Genomic DNA, 25,482 nt, shown 5'->3' on the forward strand with positions numbered 1-25,482 from the left:
CCTCCTTCATATCAAATCTACTTACAAATTGGATTTCGCCCAACAACACCGACAGAACAAGCGCGTCTATTACAAGCTTACAAACCGAATTTAGTTCAGTAATTTGGACCTCAAGAAAAAAGCTTCTATGATTATCAAACTTTATTGCTCATTTGTCCGGTTGAATTCGGTTACAGCGAACTATTACAGACTCGTTTTCTACCCAATTGACGACATACTTGTCAAATGACCACTGAAAGTAACAGTTGTAGGAAACTTATTTAACCGTATGTTCTTAACGATTTAAGATGTTTTCTTAAGTGTTTCAAGTTTCAACTAATTTTTTGTGCATGTGAAACGTAATGCAGCCAGAAGATTAAGCTTGACCATGTTCAGTTTTGGTTCACTTGACCTTGATTAATGACGTCGAGCATTTCAAGGGCACGCAACAACAGACACTTTTATAAAAGACTAATATCATATACAATGTATAGGGATGTGACAAAAACATCCATATAGGTTACTAGGTTCGCCTGATTTTAAGAATACATCATACTCTATATGATTCTCTCTTGATCAATACATGTATCGTGATAACCAGTACTTAACGAGATGGTGTGGTTAGTGTGCGGACTTTTGTGGATATCCAGTAACGAGATGGTGTGGTTAGTGTACGGACTTTTGTAGATATCCAGTAACGAGATGGCGTGGTTAGTGTGCGGACTTTTGTAGATATCCAGTAACGAAATGGCGTAGTTGGTGTGCAGACTTTTGTAGATATTCAGTAACGAAATGGCGTGGTTAGTGTGCGGACTTTTGTAGATATTCAGTAACGAGACAGCGTGGTTAGTGTACGGACTTTTGTGGATATCCAGTAACGAAATGGCGTGGTCAGTGTGCGGGGTTTTGTAGATTAGATTCATTTATTATTATTCTGTATATTTCTTTAAATATTAGAATCCAATACTCTAAATGCATGTACTTATATACAAAACCTCAGATGTCGGAAAGTTCGTAAAACGATGAAAAATTCAGAACATGATTATTGTAACGTCCAAAGATAAAGATTTCCTTAAACTACATGTATTTTGTATTTTCTAAAATGCTTTGAGTTAATATACATGGATCCAGACTTCCTATAATTCGTCAATAATTTCATTCTGCTCTCCTGGGACTTCGCTATTGAGAGAAAAACTGCTGGCAACGTCGTCCTTATTTTGAAGACTGTAAACAAATTGGTTGGACGCCTCATTCTGCGGATCTCTCAACTGTATCGAACAGTCCCGAGTGTATTCGAAAGTGAATGCACCAATGATACCACCAAGAATTGGCCCAATCCAGAATATCTGTAAATACATATCATACATTTCAAATAAACTGTCTAGAAAAAAAACCCATGTTAAACGACGGATATTCTCATACTTTTCCAACCACACTAACGCCACGGAATGTGATGACGCGCTGTGCAGTTTTACAATGTGAGAGAAACATAGTTTTCGCGAAACGTAAACTAGAGTTTTGTGAAATTTACAATGTAGTGCACAGTACACGGATACTAATCACTGAGGACAATTTTTCTTGGTAAATATGAATTCTTGTTGGTAAACTATGATAAACAATAGAGTCTCCTTACCCAAGAATGATTTGTGCCAAGTTTAGTTGAAATTGGCCTAGTTGTTCTGGAGAAGATTTTAAAAACTTGTCAATGTATTTTCTTTTTAGCTCACCTGAGCCGAAGGCTCAAGTGAGCTTTTCTGATCACATTCTGTCCATCTGTCTGTAAACTTTTCACATTTTCATCTTCTCATGAACCACTGGGCCGATTTCAACCAAACATGGCCAAAAGCATCCTTGGGTGAAGGGCTTTCAAGTTTGTTCAAATGAAGGGCCATGTCCCTTTCAAAGGGGAGATAATCACAAAAATGCAAAAATAGGGTGGGGGTCATTTAAAAATCTTCTTCTCAAGAACCACTGGGTCAGAAGAGCTGAAATTTACCTGAAAGCTTCCTGACATATTGCAAATTCAAGTTTTTTCAAATCATGGCCCCAGGTGGTAGGATGGGGCCACAAGGGGGGATCAAAGTTTTACATACAAATATATAGGAAAAATCTTCTCAAGAACCACTGAGCCAGAAAAGCTGATTTTTACATGAAAACTTTCTGACATAGTGCAGATTCAAGTTTGTTCAAATCATGGCCCCCGGGGATAAGATGGGGCCCCAAGGGGGGATCAAAGTTTTACACAAAAATATATAGGGAAAAACTTTAAAAATCTTCTCAAGAACCACTAAGCCAGAAAAGCTGAGATTTACATGAAAGCTTCCTGACATAATGCAGATTCAAGTTTGTTCAAATAATGGGCTCCGGGGGTTGGATGGGGCCACAATAGGGGATCAAAGTTTTACATACAAATATATAGGAAAAATCTTTAAAAATCTTCTTCTCAAGAACCACTGAACCAGAAAAGCTGATTTTTACATGAAAACTTTCTGACATAGTGCAGATTCAAGTTTGTTCAAATCATGGCCCCCGGGGGGTAGGATGGGGCCACAAGTGGGGGGGGGGGGTTAAAGTTTTACATACAAATATAGGAAAAAGCTTTAAAAATCTTCTTCTCAAGAACCATTGGGCCAAAGACGTTGACATTTACATGAAAGCTTTCTGACATAGTGTAGATTCAAGTTTGCAAAGGGTAGTTTGGACCATAATAGGGACTATTAGGTTTTACATGCAAATATATATGGAAAGTCTTCAGATATGGGCCAAGGTGACTCAGGTGAGCGATGTGGCCCATGGGCCTCTTGTTTATCTCCCCTTGGAGCTTTATTTCAACAAACTTTAATCTCGTTCCCCAAGGATGCATTGCTTTAAGTTTGATAGAAATTGACAAGGTGGTTCTGGAGAACATTTTTAAAGTCATCAATGTATTTTCGCTATTAAGCTACTACATGTATTTCCCCTTGGTTTAGGGCGTGACCCTTCATTTGAACAAACTTTATAACAATTTACTTAAGGATCCTTTGTGCCAAGTTTGGTCGAAATTGGTGTAGTGGTTCTGTAGAAGTGTAAAATGTGACAAAAGACAACAGGTGATCAGAAAAGCTCACTTGAGCTTTCAGGTCAGGTGAGCTAAAATATGTCAATGTATTTTCGCTATTTCACTATTATCTCTCCTTGGAGAAGGGCATGTATTTCATTTGAACAAACTTGAATCCCAAGGATACTTTGAGCAAAGTTTGGATGAATTTGGTCCAGTGGTTCTGGAGAAGTCGAAAATATGAAAAGTTCACAGACATACGGAAAGACGACAGACAATAGATCATCAGAAAAGCTCACTTGAGCTTTAAGATCAAATGAACTAAAATTGGGTCAAACTCAAAGTTACAAGTTCCAACTTCAAGGAACAATAAGGCCATAGAGAATCTATATACAAATTATGAATGTCCTATCTAAAATAAGTCCAGATATATTTGATAGTTTGGTTTCTTAAAAGTAGGTCCAATTTCGAGTTAAAGGTAAAAAAGTTAAAAGTCATGATATGAAATAAAAGGTAGAAAGATCTACTTTGGATAGTTCAGGAAATATTGAATAGGTCAATTGTTTTAAATCAAAAGTAGGTCAAACTTCCAGTGAAGGTCACAAGGAAGGTCACAAGATCACACACCATTGCATTACATGAAAGGTATTGCTGTAAGAATGTATATGTAAAAGCACTAACTTATATAGTTCAAGAGATATTTTCTAAGATTGTTCCTATATATCAGCCTATGTAGAATCTATATATATATTTGTATGTAAAATTTTAAAAGATTTTCCTATATATCAGATTGTAAAACTTTGATTCCCTATGATGGCCCCATCCTATCCCCAGGGACCACGATTGAACAAACTTAATTTACTTTATGTCAGGAAGCTTTCATGCAAGTTTCAGCTTTTCTGGCTCAGTGGCTCTTGATAAGATTTTTAAATGACCTGCCTTATTTTTACATTTTCGTGATTATCTCCCCTTTGAAGGGGAAATGGCCCTTCATTTAAACAAACTTAAATTCCCTTTACCCAAGGATGATTTGTAGCAAATTTGATTGAAATTGGCCCAGAGGTTCTAGAGAAAGTTTTCCTATATATCAGCTGTAAAGCATTCATCCCCTATTGTGGCCCCAACTTATCCCCGAGGGGGCCATGATCCTAACTTTGAATCTACTCTATGTCAGGAACCTTTCAAGTAAATATCCACTCTAATGGCTCAGTGGTTCTTGAGAAGTAGATTTTTAAAAGATTTTCCTTATATATTCGCATGCAAAAATTCGATCACCTATTGTCCCTACTCCCGGGGGTCATGATTTTAACAAACTTGAATCTATACTATGTCAGGAAGCGTTCTTGTAAATTTCAGTTTTTCTGGCTCAATGATTCTTGAGAAAAAGACTTATAAATGACCCCATCCTATTTTTGTGATTATCTCCCCTTTGCAGGGGACATGGCCCTTTGTTTGAACAAACTTTGATCCCCTTCACCCAAGGATGTCTTTTGCTAAGTTTGGTTGACATTGACCCTGTACCCAGTGGTTCTGGAGAAGTAAAAATGTGAAGTTTACAGACAGACAGACAACGGGTAATCAGAAAAGCTCACTTGAGCCTTCAGCAAAGGCAAGCTAAAAACTACACATATATGTCCCAGAGAAATGAGAGGTCCAACCCTGGGAACCCCCCACCCCCTCTGGATCCGCCAATGTTTCCAGGATAGAAGCCCATTAATGTAAATAATCAACAACAAAAAAGTGCAGGGTATAGAAGCAAAAACAGGAGAAACCCTAATAAATAATGGCTGGAGTATTGAGAATTGGACATATTACAAACAATGAACCAATTCATCAATGATCTAATTTATTGAATTATATTCTACATTTATGTCAGCCTGCCCCGAAATAAGTCAAACTCGTATAAAAGGTAAACATGGTCATTTATTTTAAAATAAAAAATCAATATATGCACCCAGGGGTGCATGAGCCGAGTTGCATGGGATACATTGTAAAGTCAGGAATGATATGGCATATTTGTAATTGTGAAGAACTAATTGTTGTATATAATGTAATAAATTCGTGTGAATACATTTTAAAAAGGAGTTTGGAGTTAAACTTTTCGAGTTACTGTCCAGAAACCATATTTGTCTGAAGTTTCCAATCTATTTTCGGTCACTGTGACCTTGACCTTTGACCTATTTTCTCCAAAATCAATAGGGGTCTTTCTTACCTGGTACATAACAATATCTTTAAGTATCATTTGATTCGGATTTAAACTTTCTGAGTTATCATCCGGAAACCAAATTTTTCTGAAATTTTCATTCTAAATTCGGTCACTGTGACCTTGACCTTTGACCATTTTTCTCCAAAATTAATAGGGGTCTTCCTTACTTACCTGGTACCCAACAATATATCAAAGTTTCATTTGATTAGATAGTTATCATCCGGAAACCAATTGTTGACGCCCGCCCGCCAGCCCGCATCACCAAACCAATAGCCGAGTTCAACATCGTTTCAACTCAGCTAATAAATGACAATCAAAAGGAGTAATGTATATACAAGCACTTATATAGAAAAATCCGATCCATGAATTAGCACCCAATATAAAAGTACAAAAGTAAAGCATCATCATCTCACAATATACCGCTCAATAGGAGTGACATATGTATCTTCAAAAATGGGTACTGCAGAAAGTAAAAATATCAATGGCACGTTTCCATAGTAAAGATACTAGACATATTTCATATTTTTCATAAGAACTCGACATACATGTATCTGCATGCAACCTTACAAAAAATGGGGCGTTTGCCAAACTACATTTGCAAAGTCGATAAATTTTATATACTGCCATACGTAAAATTGAACAACTTTTCAGTTTTCAGATAACGTTTAAAGCTGTCGCATAGAAAAAAAAAACTTTAATTAAATCTTAAGCCTGGAAAGTAATATGTTTCAAGCTCCCATCAAAATCAAGAAAAAATCAGTATATGCACCCAGGGGTGCATGAGCCGAGTTGCATGGGATACATTGTAAAGTCAGGAATGATGTGGCATATTTATAATTGTGAAGAACTAATTTCAGTTTTAAACTTTTCGAGTTACTGTCCAGAAACCATATTTGTCTGAAGTTTTCAATCTATATTCGGTCACTGTGACTTTGTTCTCCAAAATCAATAGGGGCCTTGCTTTGCTGGTATCCAACAATATATCCAAATATCATTTGATTCGGATTTAAACTTTCTGAGTTATCATCCAGAAACCAAATATTTCTGAAATTTCATTCTATATTCGGTCACTGTGACCTTGACCTTTGATCTATTTTCTCCAAAATCAATAGGGGTCTTCCTTACCTGGTACATAACAATATCTGTAAGTATCATTTGATTCGGATTTAAACTTTCAGAGTTATCATCCGGAAACCAAATATTTCTGAAATTTTCATTCTAAATTCGGTCACTGTGACCTTGACCTTTGACTTATTTTCTCCAAAATCAATAGGGGTCTTCCTTTCCTGGTACCCAACAATATATCAAAGTTTCATTTGATTCGGATTAAAACTATCGGAGTTATCATCCGGAAACCAAATTTTTCTGAAATTTTCATTCTATTTTCGGTCACTGTGACCTTGACCTTTGACCTTTTTTCTCCAAAATCAATAGGGGTCTTCCTTACCTGGTACCCAACAATATCTCAAAGTTTCATTTGATTAGATTGTAAACTTTTCGAGTTATCACCCGGAAACCAATTGTTGACGCCCAACCGCCCGCCCGCCAACCTACCCGCCCACCCGCCCGCATCACCAAACCAATAGCCGAGTTCAACTTCGTTGCAACTCGGCTAAAAAGATGCATCATACATGTAAAGGATATTGACATAAAAATTTTCACGGAGCATTTTTCAAAAGTCCCAAGAAGGATGAAAACATAGATTGTTTACTAGAAACTTTAGATGATGACTTATATGGTTTCTATGGCTGGAGTTATCAGTGATTTACAAATATTATTACTAGAAACGAAACTTAAGCATTGAAGAAAGGCGCACAGCGTCAGTGAACAGTTTCTAAATGTAAGAGATGTTCAGTCAACCAGTGTTCACTATCGGCACTTTCCCTCTCCCACAAGTGTCTGTTCTATCAAGTACAATTTAAGGGGAAAAGCACAAACTGGTAAAGCGTGTCACAAAAACTGTACAAGAAGCCATAAAAAACCTGCAGAGAATAAAAGGTGACTATGACATAATAAGTGAAGCTCCAATATTGATTTGGTTGTCAGAAAGGCGATGTTTTATCCAATCTTTAGAAAAACCTACTCATGTCTGAAACAAGCCAGAAACTAAAGATGATACGAGTCTTCAGCATCACAGAGAAGCATTTGACTTTATCCGAATACATGGAGACGAATAACATGCAAAAGTATGACAATGCTGAGAGAGAGAGAGAGAGAGAGAGAGAGAGAGAGAGAGAGAGAGAGAGAGAGAGGGGGGAGAGGGAGGGGGGGGGGGCACCAAGGATCAATTTACACATCAAAGTACCCCATTCAGTGTCAACTTTTTGTATGCTATCAAATTTGAGATGGATGCCTTTGATTGACTATTTTATTTATCGAAAAATTATTCTTATGTTCAAAGTTTAAAGTTTTACAGAGTATTTGCATGTTTTTAGATTTGTGAATGAGGTAAACACAAGAAATACAAGACAGAGCTCTACTAATTTCATTTATGTTACAAGAACCAAAACAGAATATTTTAGAAGATCTTTTATCATTTCAGCAGCAATTTTATGGAACTCATTACCAGATTTTATAAGAAAATGCACAACTACCACATCTTTTAAATCAGCCTATCTAAAACATTATTTTGACACTCAATGATACTCGTGTGTTTATTGTCTCTTTTCATTTAGTTCTTATCTGTATGTATTTAAATTGTGATATTTCCATGTTTTGTGATATATGTTCTCGATATGTATATATATTATAGACAGGACCAAAACGTAAACTAGTTTATATAACTAATTGTGTAATCCTGTATAAATAAAGGATATTATTTATTATTATTATTATTATTTATGAGAGAGAGAGAGAGAGAGTTGTCATTTAATCTCACAGATTTACAAAACTTTGGAATCTGAAATAAAAGATAGAAAGAAAATTTGGTAGCAAATTGTCATTTATTCCGACTCGTATAACAATGATCACAAAACCTGGAAACTAAAATCAAAAATAGAAAGAAAATGGTAGCAAAATAAAATTTTGGAAAACACCATAAGGCAAACTTATATATTCTGCAGGTGTTGCAACTGAACAAACAATTGAGTCTGCATTCGCGTTATCCCTTTTAGCGCACTACAATTCAATTGTTGATATCATTAATTCATTTGAAGAAATCATTAATTCAATTAAAGCGCGCATCAATTCAGCTGAAGAATTAATGCTATCATCAATTCAACTAATGCGCGCAATAATTCAGAATTGAAGATATCATTAATTATTTGAAGAGATCTTTAATGACATCTTCAATTATTTGAGTTTATGTTAATTTGGCGCTCCATACAGCTACGAATGGAAATGATACATAGACATTTCACTCTTGAAATGACAGCGCCATCTGACCGGAAGTACTGAGTTAATTGCATTACTATGGGTATAGATTTCAAAAATCAATAAACAAACAAATAAAGAAACATGACCCCATCAAAAACCAACCAAACAAAAAAAAAATCCCCCCAAAACAAACTCAACCCAAACCAACCAAAACAACCAGCCATTGAAACTCGCGCACCTACACAGAATACTACAGTTGTATTTTTTATTTTTATTTTTTGGTAAAAAGAAGAAACTGTGATTGTAGACAACATATCAATGATAATTTAGGTACATAAATTATATTTATTACCAGTCGTAAGCTTCAATTAATATTCGCAAACTGCGTGAGAGAGAAAAGAAATCTACAATAAACATTGTCAATCATATGATGCTACAAACTAGATTTACAAATTGTCTGCAGTCGCTCGATACTGATAGACACGGGGGTCCTCCATCGCTGCTTGCTCAGATCGACCTCAACTAGGAAATTTATAGATGGGTGCGAGTAAGATAGAATCGGGGTCTCCCAACTGAGAATAAACTCGAAACTTGGGACCTTTATTTCCAAATTCATGTAGCCTCAATATGGATTATTATTTGTTGTTCATTGTTTAGGTATGTTTTGCGGATTATAAAGCGTAAACTGAACAAAACCAGGTTATATCACACAAAATGCCAAAACATCATTCCTAAAAAAAACCTTTGAATCCCTATTGTTTTCCCGCACTGGCCGCGTGTGGGTTATGGTCTGAACAAACTTGACTATACTGTACATGAGGATGCTTGCTTATCAATTTGAAAAATTGTACTCTTTCAGTTCTTAAGAAAAAGATCTTTACAGACTTTTCTTTCGATGTATTCCTTCGTAAAACTTTGAACCCCTATTGTGGCTCCACCCAGGTCAAATAGTCAGCAAATCTTTTCTACATGAGGATACCTGCATATTAATTTGACAAACTACACCCTTTATTCTTGAAGAAAACAATGAACACTACACGGTGTGAAATATACACTGTGTGGTGTGAAATCTACACTGTGTGGTATGAAATATACACTACACGGTGTGAAATATACACTGTGTGGTGAGAAATCTACACTGCATGCGGATGCATATGAACCCTCGTTGCTCTTTAGGTGAAATTTTAAAGGAGTTTTCGTATACTAGTAGATTCCTATGTATAACTTCGAACCTCAATTACACATTGGTCCAAGGGGTCATGGTGTGGGCCACCCTATCTACACTGCATGAGGATACTTGTATATTTGTGTTGTTATTTTGTAGAATTCTGAACTTCTATTGTGGTCTCACCTGGCTTTGAGGTTTGAACAAACTTGAAGAATATATATCATGTAAAACTTATACGGTACCAATTTTGATGCACCAGATGCGCATTTCGACAAATAATGTCTCTTCAGTGATGCTCAACCGAAATGTTTGAAATCCGAAATAACATTATAGCCAAAAAAGAAAGCTTTCATACGTTTTAGCTTCTGTGGTTCAAATATTCTTAGAAAGATAACTTTTTTAATACTTCAGTTATTTTCACTATTTCTTATTCATTTTCCCTTGAAATATGACCATTTAACTGAACAAATTTTAGCTACATGTATAAGATATGCTTTGTAGCAAGTTTGGTTGAAATTCGCCCAATGGTTTGGGAGAAGGCGTTGAAAATGTGAAAACTTTAGAACAAGAAGAACTAGGATATATTTTAACCACAAAAGCTAACTTGAGCCTTTGTTACATGGGAGTTAGACCAATCCAACATTGTGTAAAAAAAAGTATATTTTAGAATATATTTCGATATTAGAATATTCTTACAAAATTCTTTAGATATATTTTTAGCAGTTGTTGCCGCCCCTCCCCATTATTCAACCTGGTTTGTTTGTCCATGTTGTGTACCTGATAAGAACACTATACAGATGCAGTTAGAAAAAAAACATTGTTTCCGAAAATAATTTCCGCCATAGGCATCAGATTAAAAAAAAAAGCCTATAATTTTCGAAATGGATACGTTACCCAGTGATTAGACCATGCATTCTGGAAAATTGCAGGAGCAAGGCTTCTCGCGGGATTGATGCCACATACTGTTGCTTCAACCTATACGATAAACATACAGATATGTATTACCATCAAAGCTGCATGCAACGATAGTCAGGAAAACATCGCTATATCTCAAAGCACAACACTCTTTGAAAATTCAATTTTGGAGTGATCATACGGCCGATATTTATTGGAATATTGACAACATGACAAAGCATGGTGGAGAAGAAGCAGTCTCTCATCCGAAGGGGCAGCAAAGGGCATATTTTTCATGGGAACCGCGCAGAGATGCCGTACTTTATTGACACTAGATTCAAATAACTCAAACAGTGCCCAATTGAATGCAAACCCAAGTTTACTTACGCAAATAGTGAGTATCGATGTGCAAGCTTGGGTATATATTAATTAGATTAATCATGTAATTTGACAAGCACAGTTATTCATTTTCCACACATCACGGCACATGAATAGAATTGGACCAGAGTAAATGGATCTAGAAATCAGACACGTTTGTTAAATACATGAATAAATCATAAGACATACACAGGACAGGATGCATCAATTCATTCTATATACTGTTATTGTCAAAGTGATTTCATCTCACATAGAAAGTTTAGCAAGAAAAAATAATTCACAAAAAACATCTATGAATTGTCTGAAGAGGACACGATACTAGTATATTTGATATGTTGGGTATAAAAATCTTAGTTTTCTTTGAGTATATATTACACATTCAAACATAATTTAATTCTGTTAAACCTTACCGCAAACAGATGAGCAGAAGCAATCGCGAACCCACATGGGAGAGCTTTTGGTCTAAGTTTTTCGTTTTTCTTCCTCAGTGAAGAAAAATATGAAAAAACAAAGACAAAGGTTCCTAGAAATTCAATTCCAAATGCTTGACCATGAGAGATATCTTGGTGAATAGTGTTGACTGCCAAATGTTTTCTAGAATACTCGGGTACAAGTCCGTACAAAATGGCATAGGATATTATTCCAGCAATGAGTTGCACAAAGATATAACAAGTTGCTCTAAACAGTGTAATGTATTTTGTGCAAAGCATAGATATTGTGATAACAGGATTAAACTGTGCTCCGCTGACGTGGCTTAGTGAAGAAACCAGAAGAAATTCAATGAATCCGAAACTAAAACTAACACGGATTATCTTATTTGGATCGTGGTTGTCAGGATTCCACGCAACAATCGCTGCACACCCAAATAAGACATAGAGCAGAGTTCCCAAGAATTCACATCGAACACCTTTCCAAAAATGTCGCTCTTTTATCTCATCCTTTACTTTCACAAGATATTCCTTAATCTTCATCGCTTTCACATTTGAAAGAGCTGTAAATATGTCGTCAGATTTTTTTTCTACTTCGCACGACACTTGATGCCCTTCACAGTCTGATCAATTCGCGCTTTCTAAAATCCCTTTTAAGGATATCAAAATTTCTCTTCCACACTTGATAGATGATTTGACTGTTTCTGCAATCCGGCAATTTTGGTATTCAATTATCCCATCAAATTATTCGCCGGCGAACAGCGTCGTAAACGACGACACAAACTCCGTATGAACGGGCTCTCCCATCTAAAGGCAATAAACGGTCATTTGCCGCTCAAAGGATATTTTCTGCCAGTGTGACTACATTTCGGGCAATTAGTAGAATGCAAACGATCCGAAAGAAGCAACTAATGTGAAACAGATAGCTGAGGCAGTGCTTCAGGCTGAATTAGGAACCAGTTATCATGGAAATGCCAACATCACTTGCATTCATTACTGAGAATTTGAGGGAAGAAATGAACGTCAATATATGACATTTTCTGCTGTATGTGAATGATAATTAAAGGGAACTTTAATTGAAAACACTTGTAGGTTACCAAGATATATCGATTTTCTATTTTTCGTACTTCCGCGTCAGATCTTTCTTTCTTATTCATCATTGATACCCTTTTTTTCAAATACGAGGTTATCGTAGATCCTACTTATAAGCGTATGAAAGCTGAACCAAAAGTTATATAATACATGTATAAATACATGTATATTGATCGTCAGAAATGTATAGAAAGCATAAGGCGAGTAATTCGACTTTGTGCGAAGGGTAGTCTGACCAAAGCTAGTATTTGAATTTTGAAACTCGTCTACAATTTTGGGAGCTAGAAGCTATAAAAATGACCTTTTTGTACTTAGAATAAAACTTGCCAAAATATAGTCCACAATGGACCTTACAGAATCACAGTGAACATTTTCTTACTGTAGATCATTTGTCATTAAACAACTAAAAATGTTTAGTGGTAGCACCAATAATGTTGCTTTTTGGGTTTTAAATTGTCTATTCTAGTAAAATTAAAATGTGCTGGACTGTACAGAGAAATTTTTCGGGGAAAAAATGAATGACATCGTTTTGAGAAATGCAGTTGATCATGTGATAAAATTTATAGATATACAAGAATGTTGTCATATTGACAAAATTAAAGTAAAGTCACGAAAATAAAATTGTAAATGTTCATTATAGATATCTTAGTTCATCCAAAGGTACAAACGGTACAGAATTTGAAAACAAATTTTGGTCAAGAAACATGTAGAAACCTATTTGGAAAAAATTATCTTTAAAAAACTCAGCAGTATCTTTTGAAACTTCGTACCACAAACCATCGCCTACCTGTAGAGACTGGCAGGGGATTTAGCATAACCTATAGTGAAAATTTAGTTTTTTCAAGGATTGTTGATTACAAGACTATAAGGATTACATTCGCATGCACTTGGTCATCGCGTATCAAATCAATTATTGCTCTCATCAATTGAATTAATGAACGCACCAAATCAATTCTATTATTGTTGTTACAAATTCAATTGATGCGCGCATTAAATTATTGCGCGCAAGCAGTAATTTGAATTGATGCGCACATCAATAAAATTGACGAAGGTAATAATTGATTTGATGCGCGCATCAATTCAATTATTGTGTGCAATAATTGAATTGGTGATATCTTCAAATAATTAAATGTATTTTCAATTATTTGAGTTTATGTTGATTTTGTGCTCCATGTATATCTGTCTGTCGTACGTTAAGGAAATCAATTTAGGATAACACTAGTAAACTTCCGTACGACAAATCATCTCTTGCCAATAGAAACGGGAAGATGGTCTGCTATCCCTTTTCCTGAAAGACTATGTACATTATGTCACACTTCTCAAACAGCCGATGAATTTCGTTTTAATTTAGAATATGATATATTGTTAGAAATTTTAAAAAAAAAAGTACCCAAGAGAAAGATATTGTCAACAACCAAATGTATACAATTTTTGTAAAATAATGGCATCTTACTATCCATAAATACTTAAGAATTCATGCATGTATGTGGAAAAAAAATGTATGTTTTAAAAGACTGCCTCCTTAACAATCTGTCCATATATAATCCTATATTATATACATGTATTTCTTACCCATTGTCTTTTATATGCATACACGTACTTCTGTTGTAATCGAACAATAATTGTTGTAAAATATGCTTTGTGTCTAATATGCCACTAAATGTGGTCCGAGTGTAAAACGTTGCACTATTATATTAATCTTGTTATTCATATTCGAAAACTTGTAATTTATATTCTAAAGCATATCATTCATATTCGAAAAGTTGTAATTCTTATTCGATAATTTTATCATTCATATTCAAAACCATGTTATTCTTATTCTAAAACGTGTTATTCATATTCGAAAACATGTCATTCTTATTCAATAAATTGTTATTCATATTCTAAACTTTTCATTCATATTCAAAAACATATGATTCATATTCGATAATCTTATCATTCATATTCAAAAACATGTGATTCATATTCGATAATCTTATCATTCATATTCAATAATCATATCATTTATATTCGATAATTATGTTATTTATATTCGACAATCATGTCATTCATATTCGATAATTTTGCTATTCATATTCAAAAGCATGTAATTCATATTCGATAACCATGTCATTCTTATTCGATAGTTATGTCATTCCTATTCGATAATTTTTTAATTCTTATTCAATATAATTGCATTGTGGGTAATATTATCTGTTTGTAAAGTCTCTGCTCATTGGGTACATGTATGTGAAAATGAAAGTAGATTATGGTGTTACCATATCTGGACCACGTGTACGCAACACATTTATAGGTAATGAATGTCTATTGATTTATAAACTTTTGGTAAATGTTCATCGTATTACACTGACTAACATAAAGAATGTACACTTACCACCAGATATGGTAACACCATAATCTACTTTCGTTTTCACATACATGTACCCAATGAACAGAGACTTTACAAACAGATAATATTACCCACAAGGCAAATTATATTGAATAAGAATTAAAAAATTGTCGAATAAGAATGACATAACTATCGAATAAGAATGACATGATTATCGAATATGAATTACATGCTTTTGAATATGAATAGCAAAATTATCGAATATGAATGACATGATTGTCGAATATAAATAACATAATTATCGAATATAAATGACATGATTATCGAATATGAATGATATGATTATTGAATATGAATCACATGTTTTTGAATATGAATGATAAGATTATCGAATATGAATCACATGTTTTTGAATATGAATGATAAGATTATCGAATATGAATCACATGTTTTTGAATATGAATGATAAGATTATCGAATATGAATCACATGTTTTTGAATATGAATGATAAGATTATCGAATATGAATCACATGTTTTTGAATATGAATGAAAAGTTTAGAATATGAATAACAATTTATTGAATAAGAATGACATGTTTTTGAATATGAATAACACGTTTTGAATAAGAATAACATGTTTTTGAATATGAATGATAAAATTATCGAATATGAATAACAACTTTTCGAATATGAATGATATGCTTTAGAATATAAATTACAAGTTTTCGAATATGAATAACAAGATTAGTATAATAGTGCAACGTTTTACACGCCATATCCGAGTGAATCACATGAATGAATTTGGTAGCTCGTAGTTAGTTATAATGGGAAAGGGGAATATACCAAGGACGGACCGGTATTGTAGCATAGACCCCCCCCCCCCCCCAGAAAAACGGGCCCGGGATAGATTTTCCTCTATAGGGGGAAATGCGCCCCAGCATATAATTTCCCCCTATGTACAAAGTCAGTATAGAGTTTCCCCTTGGGCGGAAAAACCGCTCTGGTATAGAATTTCCCCCCTCCTGTTTCCGGATTTCATTCGACGATATTCATAAAATAAACGATTTTTTGTTGTTGAGAAGTCGAAGTTGGGTTTACACGCTGAAAACTTTGAATTGCATGTAGTAAATACAATATGCTTCCCAAAAGACTTTAACGATGGTCAATACCAATAGAATTTTTCTTAAAAAGTCGACTAAAAGATATACAAAATATCTGAAAAGTAAAATAGATGCATTGAATAAATAAAAGTAATTCAATTTTCCCATTTATTTAAATTCGAAATTTTGAATAAAAAACCCCACGGCAATGAGATGTTTAAATGAATTTTGATATACTATTACACGATTTGAATAATTTTCTTTTAAAAAACAAACATAAGATGATGATTGTGATACACAAGACCCTGCTCAAAATTTAAAAAATAAGAAGAATTCCTGGGTCTAGATAAGCAAGAGAATTCTAGTAAAAGAACTGGAAACGGGTACATAGCTAAAATGTAAGAAAGGGGAGCGTACTGTCATTTAGGGGGAAATTCTATACTGGGATGGTTTTTCCTAGGGGGAAAATTGGGCCCGGGTTAATCCTTCCAAGGGGGGAATTCTATGCCAGGCCCATCTTTCCGGGGGGGGGGGGGGTGTCTAGTTGATCTTGTGATACGATGACCTTAAAACGGAGATCTCGTGTCAAAGTAGGCGTTGTCACGATAAAACCCTCCCTGTTAATGCCGTAAGCACCCTACATGTACATAGGTCAAAATTTGTGGTACTTCTCATAAAGCTGGTGCGTTAAATGGGTCGTACAAGTTCTTACTTTTATTATTCAATCGTTTCCCCGAGTTTTAAATAATATTTTTTCGATTTGACACAAAAAACAAAGAAACAAACTAAAACAAATTAAAACCCCCAAAACAACTAAAAAAAAACCCCAAGAAATGGCAATTTCTTTTAAACTAAAGCAACAGTCCGATATTATATTAATTACACAATGGTACGGAAGCCTGTTGAGGCCAGTACATAGAAGGAACTTTCTGTTAAAAATTATTGCGTTTAAAACGCAGTAATTTTAGCGTTTGAAAACCATCTTTTTCATACACATTATTCTGATGTTAAATCGTTGGATGTTAGAATGTCGTAGCACGAATGACGACGCTATATAACATTTTTATGTAACATAGCGTCGCCATTCGTGCTATGCTTTGTAAAATTGTTACACACCTTGCTGCAGATGTATGGAGCGCCAAATTAACATAAACTCAAATAATTGAAGATACCTTCAATTATTTAAAGATATCATCAATTCAATTATTGCTCTCTTTAATTGAATTAATGCGCGCATTAAATCAATTATTGCTCTCATCAAATGAATTAATGCGCTCTTCAATTCAATTATTGCTCTCATCAATTCAATTGATGCGCGCATTAATTCAATTATTGCTCTCTTCAATTCAATTGATGCGCGCATTAATTCAAACAATGAGAGCAATAATAGATTTGATGCACGCATTAATTCAATTATTGCTCTCTTCAATTCATTTGATGAGAGCATCAATATAGTAGAAATATTGCTAGCAATAATTAATTTAGAGCTCGGTATAAATAATTTGATGATCTCTTTAATTCAATTGAAGATATCTTTAAATCATTTACAATGCTTTTGTATAATGAAATAATGCGAGCATCAATTCTTTTAAAGAGAGCAACAATTCAATTAAAGATATCATTAATTCAATTGTGGATATGTTGAATTGAAGATATCTTTAATTATATAGTTACTCTCTCTAAAAGAAATATTGCTCACTTCAAATGAATTAAAGATATCATTAATTCAATTGAAGAGAGCAATAATGGAATTAATGCGCGCATTAATTCAATTATTGCTCTCATCAAATGAATTAATGCGCGCATCAATTCAATTATTGCTCTCATCAATTGATTTATTGCGCGCATTATATCAATTATTGCTCTCTTCAATTGAATTGTAGCGCGCATCAATTCAATTGTTGATATCATTAATTCATTTGAAGAGATCATTAATTCAATTAAAGCGCGCATCAATTCAGCTGAAGAATTAATGATATCATCAATTCAATTAATGCGCGCAATAATTCAGAATTGAAGATATCATTAATTATTTGAAGAGATCTTTAATTCAATTGTTGCGCGCATCAAATGAATTGATGATATCTTCAAATAATTGAAGATATCTTCAATTATTTGAGTTTATGTTAATTTGGCGCTCCACACAGATGGCAACGGCATGTAACATTGTTTCATGCCGTGCGGGGCTGCGCACTTTTTTGGGGGCGATTCCTGGTTAAAAAGTAAAGTCGTGTAGATTTCTTGTAATCATTGTGTTTGTGAGATGTGCGTGACTTTCATGAAGATCCCCGTTCAATATTTGTCTCATTTTGACTTTATTTGATTAGAAGTTAAATGGCAGTTATAACGACAGTCATTACATCACCCCAAAATTATTCTTGGGGACATATCTTTTTGATACTGTCTGTCTGGTTTTCCCCCTCTCTCTCCTATTTTAATTTCAATGCGAGAAAGCCCAAAACTTTTTATGCTTTCCGAAAAAATTCGGGGGAGTACATGTATATAATCGCTGTCGTATGTCTGTCCGTTGGTCCATCTGAGCTCACATCTTTTAAACCGTTCATCAGAAATGGATATAGTTGAATACGAATGTTCCTTGACACAAGGTTTTGTTGATTCAGGTCTTTAAAGGTCATTTTAAAAACGTCATGGTCACTCAACACACATAAATGTTCCTTATATCTGAGTTTGAAGTATTTTATCTGTCTATCTTTTTTTTTTTTTTTAATTTACTCTGCTGATGTAACATTCTAAATAGGTGTTTTATGAAGTTACATGTAGGTTGTGTAACTGTTATATACCAATATTGGTTTTATGCTTTTTTTAAAAAAAGCAGAGAATACCTGGCTGATTATTTCATACTTATCTGTATATTGTTTTAGTGTATCAAAATGTACTGAATTTACTAAAAGAGGACAATACAAATTTTATAGTTTTCGTGCGACGCGCGTCGATCGCTTTAAAGAAAACCGCGCAGCATGTCTCAATTTCATTTTATCGTAATATAAAAACTACCGAGAATTATAACACGAATAAGGGCCCATCAAAAAGGAAATTTCCTCTACTTTTACAGGCTGTATTTAATTTTCCCTATTTCCATATATAAATATAGGTAAAACGCCGACAAGTTTAAACATTGAGAAATAAAATCGTAAGAAAACGTACATGTGCAAAAAATTGCTATTTTCTTATAACTTTGTCAGGCATTAAAAATAATTCTTATATCTTCTGAAAGCAGGGAATATATGCTTTTCAAAAATATAAAAAATATTGAATTCATAAGGAAACTAAAAAATATCATATCGAGGGGGAAAATGACCTTGCGAAAAAGCGTTGCGTCATATTTAGACGAAGCCATCCTTCACTTTAAATGCTTTTTTTAATCTAATGGCTTTACTTACTTTATTGATTTTTACATAGTAAAAAATAGAGAAAATTTCCAAAAATATGATATATAGATCATATATCTTATGACCGTAGTTTCAAAGATTTAGAGGCACTCCTTTTGCGTTGCCTTGTTTTTACGCGCCACCGGTCAAATTGACCGGTATGGTAGAGAAGGGGTTAATGTAAAGGTTCCCATCTCTTAAACCGTTCATCGTAGATTGAACATTGATGATTAAAAGTATTCCATGGGAAAGGGAACTTTTGGACAAAGGTCATTTTGGAAAGGTCAAATGACTTCAGGCAAAGGTCACTCAAGGTAATTTTGAAAAGTTTAAGGTTACTTATAAAAGGTAAATCTCCTTATTTTAATAGTTTTTGAACAGCTGTTGATCATATATCACACAAATAAAAGGATAGGGGTTCTGATCGTATCTATAGCTTATTTACAGATATTTCATTGGATAGAATGTATTTTTGTTTATACAATAAATTCCACCATATATTTTGTCATGCAGCAAACAGTATGAAATATAAACTGATGAAACTTGCACCGATTGTTTTTAATTATTCACTATTTCGGTAACGATATCTCATAAGATTACCTGGACACAATGGTATATATTCTTTATTATCACAACATACCCTACAGAAAAACCGCACAAGGGGGGGGGGGGGGGGATACACCTCCATTCTTCATCACTTGAGAGACAGAATATTTTAAAGATTTATAAACCTATTTAAGTCCTGTCCTATAACCTGAACCTTGGTCCATGGGTAGGGAATTTCACAATTTTGGGACGGCTAAATACTTTTTATAACCATGAATACAGCATTTCATCATAATGCACGAAAGTGAAAAAGGTATTCAAATATATCAAATGCATTTCATTATACACCTATTTGAGTCCAATAGCAAACACCCCTGGCACAGGGATAATGAATTTCACAATTTTGGAGGACTCCTTATCCTTCATAACTATGTGTATATTTTCAAGCTGGACAGGGGTATATTTTTTTAAAAATAATTTAAGAATCCCCGCCTTGGCCATGAATTTCACTTTTGGTTGAGGTATCTTTGCTCATCATTACTATACATACACTTTGTTTGCTAAATGTCCCCGAGTAAAGAAATTTTTTGAAGATTGCATAATTGTTTAAAGTATTGACCCCATCCAAGCACTAGATCTCATTACCCATAAATTTCATAATTTTGGAAAAAGCTTCTCTCTTCATTTTAACTGGGTACTCAGTTTAGAATTAGAAGATTTAAGAAAGAACACATTTTCATTGCACGAGTTAGAAGGCCTGCACTGGAACCAGAACACCATGCCCAGGATTTTCACAATTTTGGTAAAGGCTTTTTCTTCTTATCATTATGTACTCAATTTGGTACTTTGATGTCAAGCAGTTGAGATGTTTAATCATACACTCTAGCACCAGAACCTGACCCAGGAGTAATGAATTTAAAATTTTTAGTCGAGGCGTCCATCCCATCTTCGCTAGCCAAAGGTTTTCAATCCACTCCGCTCCCCATAGGGGGAGGAGTGGACCGAAAAATGCCTTATCTAGTAAAGATGGAGGCATCCCTACTAATCAGTTTCTCTGGTAGATGTCCTCGAGTAAAGATTTTTGACTCCTCACATGCAATGTCCATGAAATTCACAATTTTAGTTAACTTTACCCCAAAGATATTTCATAACAAATTTGATGAAAAATGGCCATGCACTTACAAATTAAGTTAATTGAATTCAAATATCAAAGTACAGCATATTGCAATAGGGCACCTGAATGACTCATGTGGCCAAAAAAAGTCAAATCTTAGTTCAATCATGTTGAAGGGCATGTTCAGTACTTATTCACATCCATTTGTTGTTTGTAGAATATCTACTGTAGTATGTGACTGAGTCAGGGTGGAGGTGTTCACTTTGTGATTTCACAAGTGTTCACTACAGACAACAAGATATTTTTGTTCAGAAAACAATGCAACCTTTTGATAAAAAAGAAAAATAATAGGGGTAATTTATGAGTGATAATAGAATGACAACTATTTAGTAAAAATATCATCAAGTTATCAGCTGGAAAAATTCCTATATGCATGCAAAAAAGAACTTTGACCCAAAAATCAAGAGGTAATCTCCTATCCATGATCAACATGAAGTGTGGGGACGATTGAGCTAAGGGTTCTCTAGTTATTTGTCAGATAACTATTGCTGTGTGCATGATAGAAAACTCAGGGCCCTTTCAATCTGAAAATCAGTAAGGTACTATCTACTAGTCATGGCCTACTAGTCGTGTTCACTTTGATGTCAAATGAAAATTGGTCACACATGACAAATGCAAACCAACTGCTCCCTCTTCTTCGGGAGGGGAGGGGGCATTATAAATAAATCTTTTATCAAGTTCACACATGAGTAGAGTTTCGTCCATTTAATATTGGAAATGATTGTAATCACAGACATATATTGGTTAATATGGCAATAATGTTCACAATCCATTGGATTTTAAATAAACAAAGTAAATTTCACAGCAGCAATGAACACTTATACATCTCAATAACAGCTTAATCTCATCCATGTTAATTAAAAAATGGTAGTGGGTCCCTTATAATCTAATGTCTACATTCATGCCAGCTACATCAAATACTTTCTACATAATCACTGAAACAAAAACTTCTGATAAATACATGTACTACTTGTGAATTATTTGTCAAAAAATAAGAAGAAAAAAATGAAAAAAAAAAAATTCTCGTATTTTCACTGAACAATGCAAGAACATAAGTATGGTACAGTAAATCATAATTTTATCAACAGAATTTTGAAAAATTGACTCGTGTCACATTCCGAAAGATTTAATATCATGCTTAGACCCATGTCACCATCTGGAAGATTTACCATTGTGATATAACCCTAATAACAATCAAAAGCACCTAGCAATCTCCAGCCTTTATAAGTTGACGACTGGTATCAATACAACGGGAATTATTCTGTACAATTTCATCCATTTTGTGGTAAACAGTATAAAAGATTTCACCACACTCAAGTGTAAAATCAAGTTTACTTCTAAACAAATTTGACTTCATTCTATAAATATTACTCAGGAATGTTTTATTCACCAAAACAGATCCATTTGATTTCTATGAATGACACACTTTTACACCAATGTTTTGGAATGTAGGAAGTAGTCCATGGAGAATACACTACAACCAAGCTTACTGTACTGGCTATCAGTGACATGAAATATACAAAACAGACAACCTAATACAACCCTTGTTGTATCAATGCTTACATACAGGTACATATCTTCCATCTTGCATAAATAGTTTTGATAATGACGTACATGTACAACTATCAGTTATTACAAATCTTTCATGAGCAACCATATCTTTTGGCTGTACTACAATGAGTGGCAACAATTTCTGCCGCTCTTCACCGAAAGCTTTTATAAGAGACTAGAATACACACCAAACCTTGCTGATCACATGACCGTTTGGTTTGCTAGTTTTAAACTGGTTCTCTTTTTGTAGTTTTCATACTTTCAAGGTACATATAGTGATTCACACGAGGTTATCAAAATCTGTCAACCTTATAAATCTTGGGATTTGACTAGTTCCTGAAGTACTCGATTGATCTTGTTCTTTGGGGGTCAATGCCGATGTTCACTCTGCAGAAACATCCTGTAATACTACAACACTGGGGGCTAAATGTTTCTGAAGGACCATTTCTGACGAGTCTCTGTTATGTGTTACAAACACGGCCAGCCTGTTGATGTTATAGATCCCTGGTTTGCTGAAACAAGCAGTCATATGAACAGCTCGCTGTTGGTTGGGATCTAAGCTTAACTTTGTCATTGTTTGTGAGACCCAGCTAAAACTTGTCAAGTGATGAACTTCGGGATTCACGAATTTTTCCTCTGATCTGTTGCTAAGCCTGAAAAATTTTGTGATTTGGTTAGAACACTGTTCTGAAACCTATACAACACTGTCCAAAAAAAAAAAAATATCCGTTTGTTTCTACAACATTTGCTATAATTTTGTAAACAATACTCTGACCCCTACCTGTCAGGTGATGTACTAGTGTCCACTAGCAATTCCACTGTAGACTTGGTACAATTTCTTAGTAGCAGAGTAACAGGTACAATAGCTATTCTAAACGTAAAAAATAAAATTACAGAAAATGATCCATCTTTCGTACAAAAGAATGAATAAAATTACAGTAATGTTCCAGTCCTAATCAAACTTACTTGTTGTTCTGGAAGTTGTGAGTAACTTGTGCTTGGTGGTTGAAATTTATATCCACCAGTTGCGTGGTGACTTCAGATTCAAGCTTTGGATTTTCTAGTTCATCTCGACTTTTTAAAAAGCGAATCGGAGGTTTTTCAGTGGGAATCTGAAATAACACATACAAATATTCATTTCCACACATTTCATATCTTAAAATGATCGACAAATTTATTGACCCTCCAGGATGAGACCCATAGGTCACAACTCTCACCTGTCACAACTCTCACCTGTCACAACTCTCACCTGAGTCAGTGCTCTTACAGAAAACCATGGAGTGTTCTTACAGAGAACCGTGGAGTGTTCTAACAGAGAACTGAGGAGTGTTCTTACAGAGAACTGTGGAGTGTTCTTACAGAGAACTGAGGAGTGCTCTTACAGAGAACTGTGGAGTGTTCTTACAGAGAACTGTGGAGTGTTCTTACAGAGAACTGTGGAGTGTTCTTACAGAGAACTGTGGAGTGTTCTTATAGAGAACTGTGGAGTGTTCTTACAGAGAACTGTGGAGTGCTCTTACAGAGAACTGTGGAGTGCTCTTACAGAGAACCGTGGAGGGTGTTCTTACAGAGAACTGTGGAGTGCTCTTACAGAGAACTGTGGAGTGCTCTTACAGAGAACTGTGGAGTGTTCTTATAGAGAACTATGGAGTGTTCTTACAGAGAACTGTGGAGTGCTCTTACAGAGAACTGTGGAGTGTTCTTACAGAGAACTGTGGAGTGTTCTTACAGAGAACTGTGGAGTGCTCTTACAGAGAACTGTGGAGTGCTCTTACAGAGAACTGTGGAGTGTTCTTATAGAGAACTGTGGAGTGTTCTTACAGAGAACTGTGGAGTGCTCTTACAGAGAACTGTGGAGTGTTCTTACAGAGAACCGTGGAGGGTGTTCTTACAGAGAACTGTGGAGTGTTCTTACAGAGAACTGTGGAGTGTTCTTACAGAGAACTGTGGAGTGCTTTTACAGAGAACTGTGGAGTGCTCTTACAGAGAACCGTGGAGGGTGTTCTTACAGAGAACTGTGGAGTGCTCTTACAGAGAACTGTGGAGTGTTCTTACAGAGAACTGTGGAGTGTTCTTACAGAGAACTGTGGAGTGTTCTTACAGAGAACCGTGGAGGGTGTTCTTACAGAGAACTGTGGAGTGCTCTTACAGAGAACTGTGGAGTGTTCTTACAGAGAACTGTGGCCTTACAGAAAGTTAAAGGCTATGGACAAACATAAATCTACACCACATGAGAATGCATTTAAGGAATTTCACAAGCTATATCTTTGATATTATTTAGGGATGATTTTAAGATACTTCCACTATGCATTTCTATCAAATCACTTTTGGCCCTGCTATTCTTCAAAAGCTTTTAAAAGATTTTCTTCCCTCCTTCTCTTGAAAAATTCTGACCCTGTATTATTATGACCCTATCCTAGTCCCATGGAGTCATGACTTACTCTAACTTGATTCCACACAACATGCTTATATTTCAACATCAATCTGACGAACATTGCCTTGCTGTTCTGGAGAAAATTTTAACACACACCCTCCCATAATTTGAATGAAAAAAAAAAATCCACACAAATTGGTGATATTTGGGTATTAATATGATTTAGTGTTACCCTACTACTCTTGAAAGGAATTGTTTTTTGTTCTTGAGAAGATTTTTCCTATATATATAAATCTTTGATCTCCTATTGTGGCCCTACCCTATCATTGGGGGCCACATCTTGAACAAACTTGCATATCAAATTGACTAAAAATGGCCCTGCTGATCTTGAGAAGAGGATTATTCAAAGATTTTTCCTATGAATTCCAATCTAAAACTTCATTACCCTATTTTTAAAAGCCCCATCCTATCCCTGGGTGGGGGTGGGGGAACGTGAATATTCACCATGTCAGGAAACTTTC

At 34.8% G+C, this 25,482-nt stretch overlaps 2 protein-coding genes across 6 annotated transcripts in view; both read right to left on the reverse strand.

The window, feature by feature from the left end:
• Window positions 1-1,051: 1,051 nt before the first annotated feature.
• On the reverse strand, window positions 1,052-12,287 carry LOC125667323 (lens fiber major intrinsic protein-like). 2 transcript variants are annotated; one of them, XM_048900823.2, is made up of 3 exons: window positions 11,388-12,287; window positions 10,600-10,680; window positions 1,052-1,325 (listed from the first exon to the last, which is right to left on the reverse strand). In XM_048900823.2, the coding sequence occupies exons 1-3, from the start codon at window positions 11,946-11,948 to the stop codon at window positions 1,116-1,118; spliced, it is 852 nt and encodes a 283-aa protein (XP_048756780.1). In that variant the 5' UTR covers window positions 11,949-12,287; the 3' UTR covers window positions 1,052-1,115. The 2 variants fall into 2 exon arrangements, with proteins under 2 accessions (XP_048756780.1, XP_048756790.1); XM_048900833.2 differs by lacking the exon at window positions 10,600-10,680.
• A 9,439-nt stretch (window positions 12,288-21,726) lies between these two features.
• LOC125667318 (trafficking protein particle complex subunit 8-like) overlaps window positions 21,727-25,482 on the reverse strand; it is a 34,930-nt gene continuing 31,174 nt past the window's right edge. For all 4 annotated transcript variants that reach the window (XM_048900780.2, XM_048900790.2, XM_048900800.2 and 1 more), the window contains 3 exons: window positions 23,554-23,699; window positions 23,369-23,458; window positions 21,727-23,240 (listed from right to left, as the gene is read on the reverse strand). In XM_048900780.2, coding sequence (XP_048756737.2) covers window positions 22,970-23,240; window positions 23,369-23,458; window positions 23,554-23,699 — 507 coding nt within the window. In that variant the 3' untranslated portion in view covers window positions 21,727-22,969. The remainder of the gene's footprint in view (window positions 23,241-23,368; window positions 23,459-23,553; window positions 23,700-25,482) is intronic.

This window comes from Ostrea edulis, chromosome 1, assembly GCF_947568905.1.
Source record: "Ostrea edulis chromosome 1, xbOstEdul1.1, whole genome shotgun sequence".
In the NCBI taxonomy this organism is placed as follows: domain Eukaryota; kingdom Metazoa; phylum Mollusca; class Bivalvia; order Ostreida; family Ostreidae; genus Ostrea; species Ostrea edulis.

Bases quoted from the DNA above. Each gene is read 5' to 3' on its own strand.
- LOC125667323 (XM_048900823.2), bottom strand. From the start codon at position 11,948: ATGAAGATTAAGGAATATCTTGTGAAAGTAAAGGATGAGATAAAAGAG. The intron at 10,681-11,387 runs GTAAGGTTTAAC...TTTATCGTATAG, and splicing joins CTTCTGCTCATCTGTTTGCG to GTTGAAGCAACAGTATGTGG. The intron at 1,326-10,599 runs GTAACGTATCCA...ATGTATTTACAG, and splicing joins ATGCATGGTCTAATCACTGG to ATATTCTGGATTGGGCCAAT.